This window comes from Oryzias latipes, chromosome 15 (assembly GCF_002234675.1).
Source record: "Oryzias latipes chromosome 15, ASM223467v1".
NCBI lineage: Eukaryota > Metazoa > Chordata > Actinopteri > Beloniformes > Adrianichthyidae > Oryzias > Oryzias latipes.
Window position 1 is genome coordinate 2,544,324 of NC_019873.2, and position 17,528 is coordinate 2,561,851.

General features: G+C 41.8%; 1 protein-coding gene across 1 annotated transcript in view; it reads left to right on the forward strand.

Moving 5' to 3' along the window:
- The first annotated feature begins 3,135 nt into the window (after window positions 1-3,135).
- LOC101156843 (adhesion G protein-coupled receptor A3) overlaps window positions 3,136-17,528 on the forward strand; it is a 207,733-nt gene continuing 193,340 nt past the window's right edge. The window contains exon 1 of the mRNA XM_023963140.1: window positions 3,136-4,290. Within this exon, the coding sequence (XP_023818908.1) occupies window positions 4,073-4,290 (218 nt within the window). The 5' untranslated portion in view covers window positions 3,136-4,072. The remainder of the gene's footprint in view (window positions 4,291-17,528) is intronic.

Here is a 17,528-nt window from a genome sequence, read left to right on the forward strand (position 1 = left end):
TGTCTTGCACACTTAACTCATGCCTTATTTTGAAATAGGGTTGCAAAACAGGACTTACTGATTTAGCAGATCGTGGCCACCGCTGTTGCACCTGCACACGCAAGGAGGAAAGCTCGGGGCAAGAAGATGAAGCATCTTCAAACTCTTTGGCTGTCACGGACACAGGAGTTGTAGCTAGTAAAGCCACCAACTCAGGTTCTGAGTCCTCAGGAGGAAAAGAAGCGGCTGGCAGAGGTAACCGTGAAAGGCAGTCAGCTGTTTGGTTCAGAGGCCCCGCTCTGTACACGACGTCATATGTGAAGCTGAGAAGGCGTGCAGACCATCTTGCAATGCGCATCCCTGCTCGATCAGCTCCTTTTGTAGTCAGAAGCGTTGTGAGGGCCTGATGGTCTGTGCGCAGTGTGAATTTTCGTCCCCACAGGTATGTCCGCCATTTTTCTACAGCCCAGACACACGCAAGAGCTTCTTTTTCCACTGTGGAGTATTTCCTTTCAGTGGATGACAATGTCCTTGATGCAAATGCAACAGTTCTTTCAGTGTTGTCCGGTTGCAGCTGGGAGAATACAGCACCCACACCATAATCAGATGCATCAGTGGAGATTATGGTTGGTAGCTCAGGGTTAAACAAGGCTAGCGCAGGGCTTTCTAGGAGTAGACGTTTTACAGTTAGAAAGCATCGCTGTGCCTCTTCAGTCCATACAAACTGTGTGCCTTGACGTAGACAGGCTCGAAGAGGCTCCACCACTGTAGCATAATTAGGAATAAATTTTCCATACCAGGATAGCATTCCCAGGAATGAGCGAAGGCTCACAGCATCTGATGGAGCAGGGGCCTGTGTGATGGCCTGCAGGTGCTCCGTGTCTGGTTTTATTCCCTCAGCGGTTACTAGATGTCCCAGGAACTTCAGGCTCGTCTGTCGAAAGTGGCATTTCTTGTCATTAAGCTGCAAGCCTGCTGTTTTGAGTTTCTGTCGGACTGTCTCTAGGGCAGCATCATGTTCATGTGCTGTGCGCCCGTAGCATATTATGTCATCGAGGTAGAACTGTACATTTGGCACTCCATGCAGCACTGTCGCCATTAGCTTTTGAAAAGCTGATGGGGCTGAGGCAAGACCATAAGGAACCCTGCAGAACCTGAACAGTCCCTCATGGGTGATGAAAGCAGTTAAATCCCTGCTGTCAGGGTGCAGCAAAACTTGGTGGTATGCGCTCTCCAGATCGATGGTTGAGAATAGTGTTGCACCTGTTAGCGCTGAGAGTAATTCCTCCATGTGAGGAAGAGGAAAACTGTCCACCACAATGGCTTTGTTAGGCTCTCGCAGGTCCACACACATTCGGATTTTTCCATTTTTCCTTTGTGTGACCACTATTGGCGAGACCCAGGGAGAAGCATCAATGCGCTCAATCACACCAGCTGAGAGGAGGCGGTTCAGCTCCTCTGACACAGCAGACCGCACAGAAAAGGGAAGGCGTCTCAATTTTTGACGCACCGGAACAGCTGTTTGCAGCACCTTCACCTTGTGTATGAAACCAACAGCACATCCAAGGGTTGCAGGGGCAGCTGGCTGAGACACAGAGCATTCCATTAGAGCAGCAGAGGGTAAAGACAGAAAATGTGTGGATGGCAAGTATGCAGCGTTGCCCTCAATGCGCAGATTGAAAGCAGCTATTAAGTCTCTCCCCATGAGTGCAGTTCCAGAGTCCACAATGTGAAATGTTGCAGGTTTTTCAAGGTTCTGTATGCGCACAATTGCCTCCATGCAGCTTATCACTGGAATAGATGTTCGGGAGTAGGTCACCAGTTGAACAGTGGGCTGATGAAGCGGAGCGCCCTTGAACTTTTCCTCATATATGCAGAGTGGCAAGATGGAGACGGCAGCACCCGTATCCACAGTCAGTTTCATCGACTGTGAGCTTTCAGCCACTTTGATGTTCACTGTAACTTGTATTCCACCTGAAGTGACTGATCTGTCCACCAACAGAAGTGTGTACTCTGGTAATTCAACTTCTTTAACTGTATGTGTCTGCAAAGATCTGCACACTCGTGCAAAATGGCCTCTTTTGTTACAGTTTCTGCAGGTTGCTTTGGTTGCTTGGCATTCACTTGAGTTAGCCAAGTGTTTCTCAGATCCACATCGGAAGCATGTGCGTGTAGAAGGGGTAGAATTAGATTTCTGTACGTGCTTTGCAGGAAAATGTTGGCGTGGCTGTCTACGCCTGCATGCTGATTTCTGTGTAGTTACAACTTGCACAGGTGCCTGCTGGATACCCGCCATTGACCTAGCTTGTTCATTAACGGACTCAGCTTGAGTGGCTAACGTGATAGCATCTGCTAGCGTCAAGTTAGTTTTAAGCAGGAGCCGTTCTCTGATGCGGGGGTCAGCAACATGCTCCACCAGCTGGTCCCGAATCATATCATCCGCATTAGCAAAGTCACATGTTGAAGCAAGTTCTCTTAGGGCAGCAATGTAATGTAGTATGGGTTCTTGAGCACCCTGCACTCTCTTTCTGAAGGTGTGGCGTTCCACGACCACGTTTACTGTAGGCGTAAAATGCGCGCGAAGCGCGGCAATGGCTGTAGCTAGCGTGGTACCTGTCTCTGGTAATGTGTGGAAAATCCGCTGTCCTTCGGAGCCCAGACAGTGTAGTAGTAAGGCACGTAGTCTTATCTCTGGCCATGCATCTCCACCGGCATTGATGACTAGAAGATAATTTTCAAACATCCGAATCCACGTCTTGAACGGCATAATCGGTTCTCCCGGGCACGGCAGAAAAACGTCTGGAAACGGCACATTTGAAGCCATCTTTTTTCACTGCAGACTATGCTTGTAGGTTCGCCTCGTCGCCAATTTGTTGTGTAGCCGGCGGCAGAAATCATCCACAAAACGGATCTTGTTTCTGGACTTTATTTTCAGCTTCAACTCACTACAACATGCAGCAGCTCAACTCCACACTCCCTTCTTCTTCTCCTTCCTCAGTCGTAACTCCTGCTCACTGCTCCGCCTAGTGGCGTCACGTGCTATAACAATAGCTGAACACAACACTATGTCCTAGAAAATGACACAGTTTTTTTAATATTTTGGCTAAAACTGGCATAATAACAATAAAAAACCACTGGGAACACTTTTACAATAGATCAAATAGACTTTTTTAATAACACATTTGTGTTTATTAGTCCCAGGGGTTTCAATTTAAAAAATGCTGGTCAGCTGAGTAAACAGTTCATGCTATGGAGATGTCCCTTTGTTTACCAGATTCTGCTCTTCTCCTTCTGTCTAACAGAACAGCACAGAGATGCTAAGCTTTCATGGGTAAACTCAGGGTCTGACGGTGTAGGACCCAGCATGCAGGAGATCAGGCTCTGTGGCAGAAACGTAAACATTGAATAAATAAAGGTGACAAAAACCAAAGAAACAGATGACAAACAGATGAGCTGACCACAAAATCTGAAAACCAGACACTTAACTAAGTGAAATGAAGACAGCTATGGATTATCATCAACCTAAACCTGCATGGTGACTGACGGGGGGTCAACTCGAAACCAGAACGTGACAAAACCAAACCCAAGACCACAACCCTCAGGTGGCAGTCTGGTGTTGTGCGTGAGTCAAAGTTAGTTGAAGCTGTTGAAATGGAAAGGACAGCCAGGACTCCACGGGGAGGGACTTTCTGGACATTCCATCATGCGCAACAAGTCCATGTGCACAAATCCAGGATGACAGCGCACCGCCGGCTCCAAAGCAGCTGATCGGATGAAGATCAGAGACTTTCTTTTGACTTGTCGTGTTTTTGCTCAGCCAAAGGAGGTCTCCGAGTGAACGGCGGGAATGGCAGCTTTCTGACACCCAGCTCAGCAGAGAAAAGTTTGGAGACGCAAGCACCAGGACTCGAGAAGGATCCAGCGCGTCCGCGTCCTCATGACGCCCGCTCTCTAGAAAGCAACAAGTCTGCGATACGTTAAACTCCAACAGGTGAACATGTGTCGCTTCAGTCTGACCGAACTGCAAAGAAAGACGCTGCGCAAAGTCTGCGCGCACAAGCGGGGATGACGCAGCCCGAGCCGCGAGCCCACGATGAGAGCGCTCCGCGTGTTCAGCCTGACATTCCTCCTGTGGCCGTGGGGCCAGAGCAGCAGAACCTGCCCCGACCTGATCCTTGACAGCTGTCAGTGCTCGGCTCACAGGTCCAAGGATCCGAGCAGGCAGCGCGTCCGAGTCCGAGTGCTGTGCGACGATGTGGACCTGATGGACACGCTGCCCGTCAGCGCGCTGCCCAACACTACGGTCTCTCTGTGAGTACGACCACTTACCAAGCATGCTGTGAGGGGGAGAGGGCCTCACTGGACCGTGGGACTCACATATTAATAACAATAATCATAACAACCATAACTTTTAATTGGGAGAAGTGACCCGAGAATAAAACAATATTAAATACATTTGCTCTATCCTCCCCCCTCAGAATAATCTATTAAAGAAATGTTTCTCTTTCAGTATTCACCCCCCCCCCCTCTCTCTCCAAAACGAATGAATGAATAAATAAATAAAACTATGAAATAAATCAACACAGATGGTTCAAAAGAATAGATGTGAACAAGAGAAAGAACAATGAAGGTAGGCTAAAAGTCAAATGTTTGACATCAATCCCAGATGTGCAGCTGCAGAAAATATTTTAACTTTAGTCTTACAGTATTAAACTATTAAACATCACAGAAGTATTGGGGTGTTTCTTTACAATATAAAGCCAGATTCTATGCATTTTCAAGTAAAATAGAGAAAAGAATAAAAAGGAAAAACTGAATTAATTTTCCCACTGAAACACAAAACTATGTCTTGCAGGATTTAAGCAATCTTTTATGAAGACACACTAAAGTGTTGCAGTGTTAAACAAGTGGCAACACTTTGATATCTTTCAAAGATATGTGTTCAGGGTTACAGCAGTGATTCCTGGCTTTGACTCCCTGTCCCCACTGCATGTCTGTGCTGCAGCGGGTGCATGTGCTGCAGAAACAAACGCTACATTCCTGCACAATTAGCTCCACTTCAGTCTCCAGCACAGAGCTGATGAGCTTAATTTGCATCTCATTGTTGCAGAGAGTCTATCTAATTAATCACCTTGATGGTTAATTGATGCTTATTGTGATATTAAAGCCCAGAAACTCAAAAGCACAGACACATTCAGCTGTTTTAATGCAACATTTATGAATAACATCCACTTACACATGTTTGTATGTTTTTTGTTTTTCAGATATAAATGCATTGAAACCGTGTGCAGTGCAAGCAGAAAATCCAAATAGCAGCCTTGGAATAGCATCTTAAATCCAATCAATTCAATAGCAAGTATGAACTGTTGTTTAACAAGTGTTTTGAAGAGTGTCAAGTGCCAGAAAAATAAAGTAGATCCCAACTGAAATTACTTATTGACTCTATAAAATAAATAATTATGTTGCTGGGATTTTTATTGATTGAATCCACCAGAAGACCACAAATGAACGTGCCTCTTGGAGTTCTTGGATAATGCTTCCAGTGTGTGTTGCCACTGCTTTATGTAAATGCAGCCAAAGTAGTGGCATAAGTGAGCGACTTTGGGAGCATTTCAGGCAGATTACTCAAGCAGTGTTTTACTCGGTGACTCCCCTAGGGTGGTTCAGTTAATCAACTCACCTGTTCAGCGTCCTAAGTCCAGGTGTGCAAGTTTTTCATTCTCTTCCTTTACCGCAAGCGCTGTTTTAGTCGCCCCACCCACCTCCTCGGCTTCTACCTGTGAGCTCCGTTAGGGGTAGTTATTACTCTAAAGTTTTATGGAAAGCTTGTTTCATGGAATTGAACGGAGCCTTATGCCAAACGAAAAAGAATGTGAACTAAAAGAATTTGAAAATAAATAACTTTACTGCATGACTTGTCTGACTGAAGTGAAGTTTGGTGTGATGGAAGCTCACAGTGCAGACAGTGAAAGATTGATTCCTTCTTTAAAAAGTGAAGGGGGGAAAAAGAGGATGGAATAGTTGATGTAATATTTGGAGTGGATAATTAATCTAAAACAGCCACATGATGATGAGTCAACAGGAAAACAAAGTTAAAAAATTCACTTGAGATGAAGGTTTATATATGTTTGAAGTAGCATGAATGTCAATGTAACTGCTACTCTATGACTTAAATACAGTTTAACATTTTATAAACTGGAAAAAGATGTTCTGGTCACATAGACCAAATGTTCTGTATCACTGTGCTGGCCTAAACGCCATTTGGCAACTGGAACCAGTGAAACTCAGAACATAGATGGACATATATTATTCCACAGTTGATCCCAACAGCAAGACAATAGAAAAGTCATGTGGGATTCTTGTGGTTTCCTTTAGGCCGTTTGGTGAATTTCATCTTTTTGAAGACTGAGACGTAGCAGAAGAGAGAAGAGAAAACAAGAAAAGAGATAAGACACGAGGAGGTAACCCTTCACATGAAGTAACTGCCGATGCGAGGCAGAGGACAGTTCAGGCCTCTGCGTCGTCCATGAATTTCTAACAATGGCCCCCTCGTCAGGCATTATCCCTTACATATACAGTAACTAATGTAACATTCGTAGAACTCAAAACTTCAAGATAAAAACGACAGGTTTGTGTTCAAAAATCCAGTAGCTGAACTTGTCTGTGCATAAAGGTGTCCATCTTGTCGAGCTACTTAAAAAATATTTGAAAAAGTATCTTGGTGAGCTGTGGGACTATCAGAAGTCCAAGGTGAGACAGCTCCAGAGTTATGTGAGCTTCATCTGCCTCGTGCTCTTTCCACATTTGCATGAATCACTGCCTTTACTGGCTCTGCTCAGAAGAGATATTGTCTGCGCTGAATGCCAAGGTATTCAAACCCTGTGTTGACGCGTCAGGAGAGCTCTGTTAGCATTTATTTGTGGCTGTTTGGACATGAAATAGTCTGTTAAGCACTAAAAAGGTTGATAACTCCCTGCATGAGCTCTGCCCCCTCCCTGCACATGCAGACTTTGACAGCTAGATTAATACCCGTTTCTGGAAGCAGGAGTCCTGCTGGAAAAGCCAATTCTGAATGTGAAAGACAAGTCAGTGGCGACGACCATTCATGTTTAACTGCCAGTATGGCTGATTAATGCTTGCACTTTGCTTACTGCAATTGTTTGAAGCGGGGGTAGTTATCAGAGGTAGGTGTGTGGCTTTTAAATGTAAAAACGGTTTAAGGCTTCTTCAGATTCAACGAAACAGAAACCTTTTTGTTGCCTGTGGGTACAAACAAAGCGTGTATTTTTTAAAGTGCTCCTCATGGATAAATAATGCAGATACTTCAGTCTTTTCCTAAAAATATTCTGAATGGATCAAAGTGACTGGAAGCAGCTTCTCTCTTTTCTAAGTTCTCTTGAGAGGGTTGAGGTAGTGTGTGTGTGTGCGTGCCGTGTGTTATGATTAGACCAGCACAAATGCATCTGCGCCTGACCCGGCCCTTAGCCTCGGTGAACAGAGCTCTGGCCGGGCCAGGAAACCGTTTTCCTGCGTTAGGAAATGTGACCTTTGTCGAGCTGAAGTGGCCTCCCTGCTCGCTCTTTTGTTTGGATGTACTGCAAAAATAAACAGATACATCAAGGGAAGCATGTACATACCGATCTTTCCCTGCAGACTGCAAATCCAGAAATGAGTGGTTTTTATTTTTTGCCTTGTTTTCTCTCACATAGATGAAGAAAAAACACTTTAAGCTTAGATGAATCGCAAATCAGAGCTGCTCCGGCCTGCAGTCGTGTTCCATCGGAGGTGATAATCAGAAAATTTAGCAGCAGTTTGATCGGTGGCTCTATAAAACGTTTATGTGGAGCAAGTCCCTCAATGAACAACAGGAAAAACAAGAGAGTAGGAAACAAACTGCAAGAAGGAGGGCATCAGGAAGTCTGTGTGCGGCTCAGTGCCTTCCATTAACACCCATGCCTGTGCTCCTTTTCGTGCATGCCTGTGGGGGTGGGGGGGGTGAGGAGTTTGGAGCTCAGCCTGACAGCTCTGTTGACCTTGGGACCCATCTTTAGTAATCATTTCAACAGCGCTGAGCAGCACAGGCTATGCCGGCTGCAGAGAGCAGCAGCTGAAATCGTAGCTGACACCTGTCTGAGGCAGTTCCTTAACACACCAACACATCGCTCATCAAGAGATACGGAGAGACAGGAAGTAGAAGAGATGCAGGAATGGACTGATGATGGGAGATGGACTCGGGCAGCAAAAAATCCACTGGAGATCTGGAGGGAGTGACAGAAGGGATGCTGGGAAAGTGAGGATTGTGTCTGTTTGGCATTTTGCTGGATAATTGAGATAATGCGTCTGCCACACAGACTGATGCTCTCAAATGACTAAAAACACATCAGGACCGCTGATCCTGTTTGTCTTCACACTTAGATTACAGTACATTCATTTGAATGAGAAGGTGTGTCCAAACTATTGGTCTGTACTGTATGTTCTTTGGTCTACGTTGTCGTCCAATTATGGTCTGTTTTGTCGTTTTAAAAAAAGATGAACAACGTCGACATTTTTTCAAAACAAGTGAATAAACTCTGCCTTAATGAAGCTCAGTCCCTGCAAGGTTCTGAAGAAATCCACAGCTTCCGTTAGGGCTGGGCTGTATACAACCCTTTACATATCAATATCGTGTTTTCTTCATGTTAGGCGATAACGATATATATCACGATATAAAATAACTATATACGTCACATTTGAACTCTCTGCTCTCAAGGGAAATGTGTAATGACATTAGGTTGGTTAGAGCTAAATATTTATTTCCTATCATACTTTAAACATAACAGACACACTGATGGACCATGATGCAAGAGGTTTTTTCAGATAACCAAGAAAAGGCATGTATACTACAGACTATACTGAAAATTAAAACAAAACTTTCAAGTTTCAAAAGAGAACAGAAATAATACAGAACGCTAAACTGTTTGATCCGTTCCATTTAAAAACAAAACAGTAACTCTACAAATATATTTGAATGTTTTCAAGTTTTACAGAACAAACATCAAATTGACCAACATTGTTGTCATCATCCTGTGAATAATCTAGGAACAAAAAGAAAAATATCTGAGTGTCTTCTGGTAGTTTAGGCTGTGGCTGCTGTGCAGGTCTGAGCGTTGCTGTTTTTGCTGGAGAATCTTCGTTTCTGTCAGTCTGAGATTGAGCATGCTCAGTGAGTGCCTCTGCTTCCTGTGATAAAAAGGTTGGTGCTATTTCCAGTTTTAGGAGAAACATGCCTTCTGCACTATTTGTAGTTCACGTTTCTGTGTTTTTAGTCAGATCTGAAATAATTGTAATTCCTCCACACAAGGGCTAATATTTAATTTTTGAGTGACGACCAAGTTGACTGAAAAAAATCTAGCAGCCAAATTACAACACGATTTTACACAGAAATAGCTTCAGTGTTTAACTTTTTAAATTTTTTTAATGTATTTTTTAGAAAATGACAGACAGTAGAGAGGGGGGGTTACCAAAAGGAGAGATAATAAACATGAACAAGTTTACACAAATGTTTTAGGAGGAAAGTCAGACTAACATTCTTACTTTTACTCATCAAAGAGGAAAAAATGCTCACAACTGGCGAGTGTTCACTTCAGACCCTTCAGAATAAAAGTCTATCGTGATGCTCATTTTTCAATTTAGAAAAAGTTCTATGGTTATGTATTTATCGTTTTACCGCCCAGCCCTAGCTTTAGTCAAAGACTGATCTGCGTGGATTAAAATTCTGAAGGACGTCCTGCATAAGATGATGACATAAAAAGAGCTGCAGCACCAAAACAGTAAATGTGTTCCAGAGCAAATCTGGAAAGGTCACGGGTGGAAGATGACTCTGCTCATTCTTTTCCAACAACTCTTGACAGCTGGAAAAACATAGTGGAGATTTTCAGGTTTTAAGTTTTAAGGCGGAACTCCAAAAAGTTTGAATTTAACAAACTGCATTCTCACAAACTCAGACCTCCGGTTAGCCTTTGTGCCTTTCCTTTTTTTTTTTTTTTTTTTAATAAATTTGACTAACTTTAAGTATTCAATCGTAAATAATAAAAGCAAAAAGAACTGTTGGAAAATGGGAAATTATACCAGTAAACTAATGTTACACCTGAAACTCCAACATCTGTGTTGCTGATTAAAAGATAAAGGAAAATAATTAAAAACCTTTTTTTTTGTTCATTTTTCCAGTTGTGATGCTCCATTTGAACACAGACTAAAGATGGGAGTATGGGATGCTGACTTGATTTCTCAGATTAGTCTTGACAAGGAACTGAAAAATAACACAAACATTGAACTTGTATTTTTGCTGTGCAGCCTGACAAACGTTTCTGTAAATGATTAAACTCATTCCTGACAGTCAGTTTGCGCCTGATCTCCTCACATTTGTTGTTGGGCTTTGATTCAAAAGAAGTTTAGTCTGAGATGAACTGTACTTTCTTTGATCTGACCTGAAATCAGTCTAAATCGGGGCGGGGCGACCGTGGTGCAGTGGTGGGGCGGTTGACCTCTGATCGGAATATTACAGGTTCAATTCCCACCTTGCCCACCCATGCGTCAAAGTGACCTTGGTCAAGACACTGAACCCCACCTTGCCTCTGGTGGAAGGTTGGTGCAGCGGAGCCGCCACCAGTGTTGGAATGGGAATGTGGGCCTTCGAGGAAGGTAGAAAAGCGCCATACAAGTAGACACCATTTACCATTTAAAATGATGAGCTTCATGATGGGAACACACAAGTATTAACCACACATAACAATGGAGTCTTTTTCAGTCTGTTAGCTGGGTCGTTAGCCATTTACTTTTGTTTCCTTCAAAATGCTTAAATTATTGGAATCAAATGTGATCTTTCTACAAGAGTATGTTCTACTTGTTGTCTTTTAAAAGTGGAACGGCCCCACACTGCATTGCAAATGGCTGGATAGCCCTTTTTATGTCACAACTCAATGATGATGACGACCTTCTAACAACCTTCTGCATCAGGCTCGCTTTCTTCTATTTAGAGTCCGATTTCACACTGAACTGAATTTAGAAGTTTAGATTGTTGGGATAGAGAAAATTAAAGTGAAAAAGAACCTCTTTAGAAACGAATGTTTTGTTCTTGATGAAAAAGGGTACATAAAAAGCACCATGATTCTGCTGACATTTCTTTAAGCACTCAATAGTTATACATCTGTCTCCCAGCTACTGAATTGCAGAGGTTTGTGAATTTTTTTGTTTGGTCTCCTGTTTGCTGGAGACTAAAATAAAGGCATCTGGTCTGAGCTGTTGCCAAGTCTGCATCCTGTTGTGTGTCAGTTCTTTATTATCTTTTCATAGACGGACACTGCTTGTGGTGTCCCAATGGGGTCAGGACTGTGGCTGGGCTCACACCCCTGCAAAAACATGTCTGATAACTGAGTATTGAAATCCCCAGGATACACTGCAGGAAGTGGGATTTGACATAGTTTGCGGATGTGTCAGTTGTTTTTATGGTTTGTGAATGTGGTTAAGGGCAAGATGACAGTGATCTGTGCTCAATATCAACTTCTTCAATATAACTTATTGTTATTACAATAGGAGATCTTAAGGAATGTGAGAAAAGATTTATTTGTGTTACAGGAAAATGTCTTGGGGTGAGACTCTGGGCAAATGGCGTCTTGGATACTTGGGATGAACTGGGACCTTAGATGAATAAACCCCTGAGCCCACACACTTATGGTGGTTGAAGGCCAGGGCATGACAATGCATCACTTCAAGTGGAGAAATTAGAGCTGTGAAAATTAGAGCTGATTCATGAACCAGAAGAGGCTTGCATCTTTCTGCTGAAAAACAGCTGGAGTCTTGGGATCTCAGAGATGTTCTCTCATAGCTTGTTTCCAACACAGCTCCTGAATCCTGCAGCATTATCAAGAAAACTGCTGTGTGATTGGCTCTTTCAATTGCATTTTTGACCAAATCTCTCTGAACAGTCGTTTTTTTTGATTTGATTTATTGATTTATTGATTTATCTCAAGCATTGTAGTCAAAGCAATAAAGAATTTACACATTTTTTATCAAACTCATTACAGAAATTTTGAAATGCATAGATTAAAAAGACAGAAAATAAAACAAAACAAAAAAGTCACTTAAATCACTTTTGTTTAATTAAATACATTGATCATTACTAAAGTCTAAGTAGAGCTTGATTTCTTGCTCTACTTGAAGAAGAAGTGATCTTATTTAATCCCACCCCTACTGAGTTCATTCATTTGATAGTTTTACATAGTTTTTCTAATCCAGTTCTGATCTGATAGATTCTTTTCAAGCTACAAAATCCAGTTCTTATTGATGATTGATTATCTTCAGAAAACAATGATTCATGATTTCAGTAAACAGTAACGGTAACCGTTGTGTAATAATCATTGATTATCATTAGAACACATGATAGCATTAAACTAGTAATTATTGCTACACATTGCAGATCAAGTAAAGAAAATCAATAGCTTATTGATAGTAATGTAAACATTTCAGTAATCATTAATGCACATTACAATGTAAAACTCAGTGGTTGTAATTAAAAGAGCTTTGGTTATTTCACCACAATCAAGTTCACACATGGATTTGGAATTATTCAAACACCTGTTGATCCTTAACTCCTCTCATCTTCATATCCTGAAATCAGAGTTTCTTTATACATATTCTTGAATATTTAGATATTTGAACATTTTTTGAGCTCATTACTTAAACCGTTCCAAAGTTTAGTGCCACACACCGACACACAGAAACTTTTCTTTGTGGTTCTTATCAGTTTGATCTTGAAGTTCCTACATCCCCTCAGTTTGTTCCTCCTTCATTTTCTAAGAACTGTTTCTGGATGTTGAATGTAACGATTTCCAACTGGCTCTGTATAAAAGTTGCGCAGTGTAAAAATCCACTAAAAGTCTAGATTGATAAAATAGATTGTTTGTATGATCAAGATATCTTTATGTACAATTCTGACGGCTAGCTTTTGAAGTAAACAGAGGATGGAGTGAACTCTTAGAATTATTCCCCCAAATTTCTATACAGTAGGTGAAATATGGTAATATTAAGGAGCAGTACAACAAATATCTACTGTTGTATCCTAATATATGTATAGATTTATTTACGATTGAAATACTTTTTGAGACTTTAGTTTGTATGTGTCTGATGTGAGGCTTCCACAGATTTTAAAGCACATATTTTGGAGAGAGCATCTATAGAGCACAAAAGACCAAGAGCACTCAAAGGTTCAATAACTTGTCTGTTGAATAAATGTCTGTTAAGTATTTTGGCACTGATGGTCCTGTTAATTCATTCATTGTCAATGTGAGCGTTTTGGATGTGGACCCCAAGAACACAAACGGGCTAAAGCACAAAAAGGTTTATTTTTGGGACTCAGGTAGGACAGGAAAAAGGAGCCTCTGGGAGCAATACTGTCATAGGCCACCAGGTGGAGCAGCAGTCTCTGCACTAGAGAAGAAAGTTAAATGTCCAACCCCAATGGTGGATAACGACAGGAGGGTTTACTTTCTTTTGCGAGGGATGGTCATGGCAGCAGGAGTCTAAGGTGAGAGAAACTGAAGAAAGGCCAGACCACAGACTGAGAAGGATCATCTTGTTGGGCTTTTGCTAAACATCAGCAAGTCTGTCCTCTTGAAAACCCGCAGGGAACAAAACAGATTCACAACTTTAGGCACTTCTTAGAAAGACAACAGGTCAGCAACGGTGGAAAGAAAACGTGGAGAAGGAAGGGGAAGGCAGCTCAGAAGCATGAGACTTTAAGGGCTTGGCAACAGGAAAGATGCAAAGACGACCACACAGGTGGAGTAAGTCAGCTGATTGCACTGCTAGGATGAGCTGCCAAGGTGGAGTGACCCAGGATCATGACAGTCAACACTTCTAACCATAAAACCTGCTCCTCATGTTTGAAAATTACTTGATACTCTGTTGCCCTTAAACATTTGATCTTAGCAATTACTTTAACCTATTTTTTACCCATCCTAAGTCCTAAGATTTTATGCAAAGTCTCTCAGGCATCGTCTGCAAAAATGGTGACTATAGTTAGATCCTGACTGTCTGAAGTAAAGTATATTTCTGATTCATTGTATTATATTGCTACCAATAAAAATTCTCCACATTCCCACTTTTGCCCCTTTAAACTCACCCTGGCCTCCATCTCCCCTGTGCTGAGGGGCTGCGCTGCATCCTCTTCACAGATCCGAGTATTTCTGCATGAATATTTCATCACATGTGTTGATATGCCCATGTGAATTATCTCACACCAAACTTTGCTAGCAGGCTGCAAATGAAGACAGTCAGAGTTTAAAATGGTTCGATGATTACGATACACACAGGACTTTCACAAGGCCACTTTGGTCCAGTCTGTTGAGACTGGACCAAAGTGGCCTTGTGAAAGTTGTTGCATGTGTTGTCACACTGTAAGGAGACATGCGACTCTCTTGTTTTCTATCTTTGTTGGCTTTTTCCAGACTTTTCAGGAGTAGAACAGATATTCAAACTAGGCTTTTATCTTCAGATAAGTGTGCTTTCAGCAATAAGTCATCCGTGCTTTCCTTCCACGTGCAGTACAGCACGCGTGTTATTCCTGGGCTCAGGATCATTGAGGTCGGGTCGAGCTGCAGTCTTCTGTATTGGTAGCAACTGATTTATGTGCTTTCTCTGAAATCAGTGGCTCTTATTGCTTATAGTGAAGATGTGTTACAAGATCACTTGGAACTTGGGGATGTCCCCCGACCTGCGAGTGGGCTTCAGACTGTAGTCTCATTAGACATGTATTATACAAAAGAATTGGTGATCCAGAGTTCACACTACAGCCAAAATCCATCTGTAAATTGTATTTGGAAAACTCAAAAAGGTGTCTACAAGGTCAATGAATCCTCTGTCTGTTGTGGACACTATTATCCCTGGAAATAGCAGTTACTTTAAAAGCATGTAGGAAATCTGTATTTGATCTCTTGCTGATGTTTGCCTGCTTAAAAAGGAACTGCCAGTCTATTATCTCAATGGTAGGTTCATTTGAACAGTGACAGATAGAAAAAATCAAGAAATCAATCAAGAATGTATACAAACTTATTTGCATTTGATTGAGGGATAGAAGTATTTGAACCCTGTTGCCAGAAAGACTCTTATGAAAACCCTCATAATCAGCACCAAGGTTGGAGGTTTCTTGTAGTTGATGAGCAGGTTTCTGCACATATCAGGAAGTATTTTTGCTCCACTCTTCTTTATGAATGATTTCTAAATCATTCAGATTTGGTGCTGTTGCTTAGCAACTCTGAGCTTCAAGTCTCTCCATAGGTTTTCTATAGGATTGAGGTCCAGGGACTGGCTTGACCACTCCATGATCTTGATCTACTTCCTCTTCAGTCGTTCCTTGGTTGTCTTGGCTGTTTGGTTTGGGTCATGATCCCGTTGGAGGACCCATCTACCACCCATGTTAAGCCTCCTGGTGGAGGGAGGGAGGTTCTAACTCAGGATTTAACGGTACATGGCTCCGCCCATCCTCCCATCCACACAGATACGTAGTCCTGTGCACAAAGACCCCCCAAATCATAATGCTTCCACCTCCCTGCTTGACAGTGGGGATGGTGTTCTTGGGGTCATGGGCAGCATTTCTCTTCCTCCAAACACGACGGGTTGAGTTGATGCCAAAGAGCTCAGTTCTGGTCTGTTCTGACCACAGCTCCTCCCAATCTCTCTCTAGATCATGAAGGTGTTCATTGGTAAACTCCATGCAGGTCTGCACATGTCTTCTTAAGCAGGAGGACTTTGTGAGCACTGAAAGATGTTAACCTTTGCAGTGTAAAGTATTCCAGCTGCTTTGAGATCATCAACTAACTGCTGCCATGTTGTTTTAGGCTGATTTCTGATAGAGAATCCAACTGCTCTGAGTGAACCAGAAGTCTAAATGGTTAGTAGGGGATCAAATACTTATTTCCCTCGATGCTATATAAATAAATGAATATAAATTCTTTAAAGTGGATTTCTTGATTTTCTTTGGGATTTTTGATCTCTTACAGTTCAAATGAACCTACTGTTACGATGACAGATTTCTTCTTAGGTGGGCAAACCTACAAAACCAGCAATACGTATTTCCTCTACATTTAAGAAGCAGGAAGGACTGCATTGCCCTCTCTCTGTCCTCTGACACTTTCAAACATGCTGATTAAAACACTGATGGGTGCTTATTTGTAGCTATTTGTGTTCTCAGTGAATAAATTAGCTTTTTTTCAGTCTTACAAGAGTTTTCGTTCATCATTTAGAACACAGCTGTGATTGTGAGTAAACCAGGAAGTGTCCATGTCTCAGAATGTATGCATACAGAAGCCTTTTTTTAGGTCTGTTCAGACTTTTGTTGTCTAAAATGTCACCTCCAGCTCTCTGTTGGTTTGTAACTGAACATGTTAAAGTCAGTGCTGCTGACTCAGCAGAAAAAAAATCTTCTTTGTTGGGAAGGTGATTATCGCTTGAATGTTTGAAAAATGTCCTCTGGAGATGGCCTAAAAGGCTTTTTTTATTCTATCCTGCAAAGCATTAGAGGAAGTCCTCATATTTGCAGAGGTTGCCCTTTTCTTCTATTAACATTTTATTTTTGTATCTGCTTTGAAATCACTGCTACCTCTAGTAAATCTCATATGATTTATGCACAACTAAATCTGTTTTTCAAGTTTTTCCAAATCGGCCTCCCATTTGAGAAGCTGCAGTGAATGAAAATGAAGAGTGGCATTCTGGATGAAGCATTTCCTCTACAGTGGGGCAAAAATGTATTCAGTCAGCCACCAGTTTTGCAAGTTGTCCCACTTAAAAAGATGAGAGAGGCCTGTAATTTTAGGTAAACCTCAACTATAAGGGACAAAATGAGAAGAAGAAAGAACATAAAATCACATCGTCTGATTTTTAAAGAATATATTTGTAAATTATGCTGGAAAATAAGTATTTTGTCAATAACAAAATTTCAACACAATATTTTGTTGTGTACCCTTTGTGTTTAAAGACAACAGTCAAACGTTTTCTGTAAGTTTTCACAAATTGTTGCTGGTATTTTGGTCCATTCCTCCATGCAGATCTCCTCTACAGCAGTGATGTTTTGGGGCTGTTGCTGGGCAACACAGACTTTCAACTCCCTCCAAAGATTTTCTATGGGGTTGAGATCTGGAGACTGGCTAGGCCACTCCAGGACCTGAAATTACTTTTTATGAAGCCATATTCCTTCGTTACCCAGGCAACGTGTGTTTGGGATGGTTGTCATGTTTAAAAGACCCAGACACGTTTCATCTTCAATGCTGATGGAAGGAGGTTTTCACTCACAATCTGACCATACATGGCCCCATTCATTATTTCCTTTGCCAGGGGTGTCCAACTCATTTTCACTGAGGGCCACATCAGCATAGTGGCTGTCCTCAGAGGGCCAGATATAACTTATACATGTAACTAAATGTAATGAAAAATAAATGTAACTACTCCTTAATGTTAAATAACTCATTATTTATTTATTTTAACTTTTTAAAGTGACAATTACAGTTGCATAGAAAACA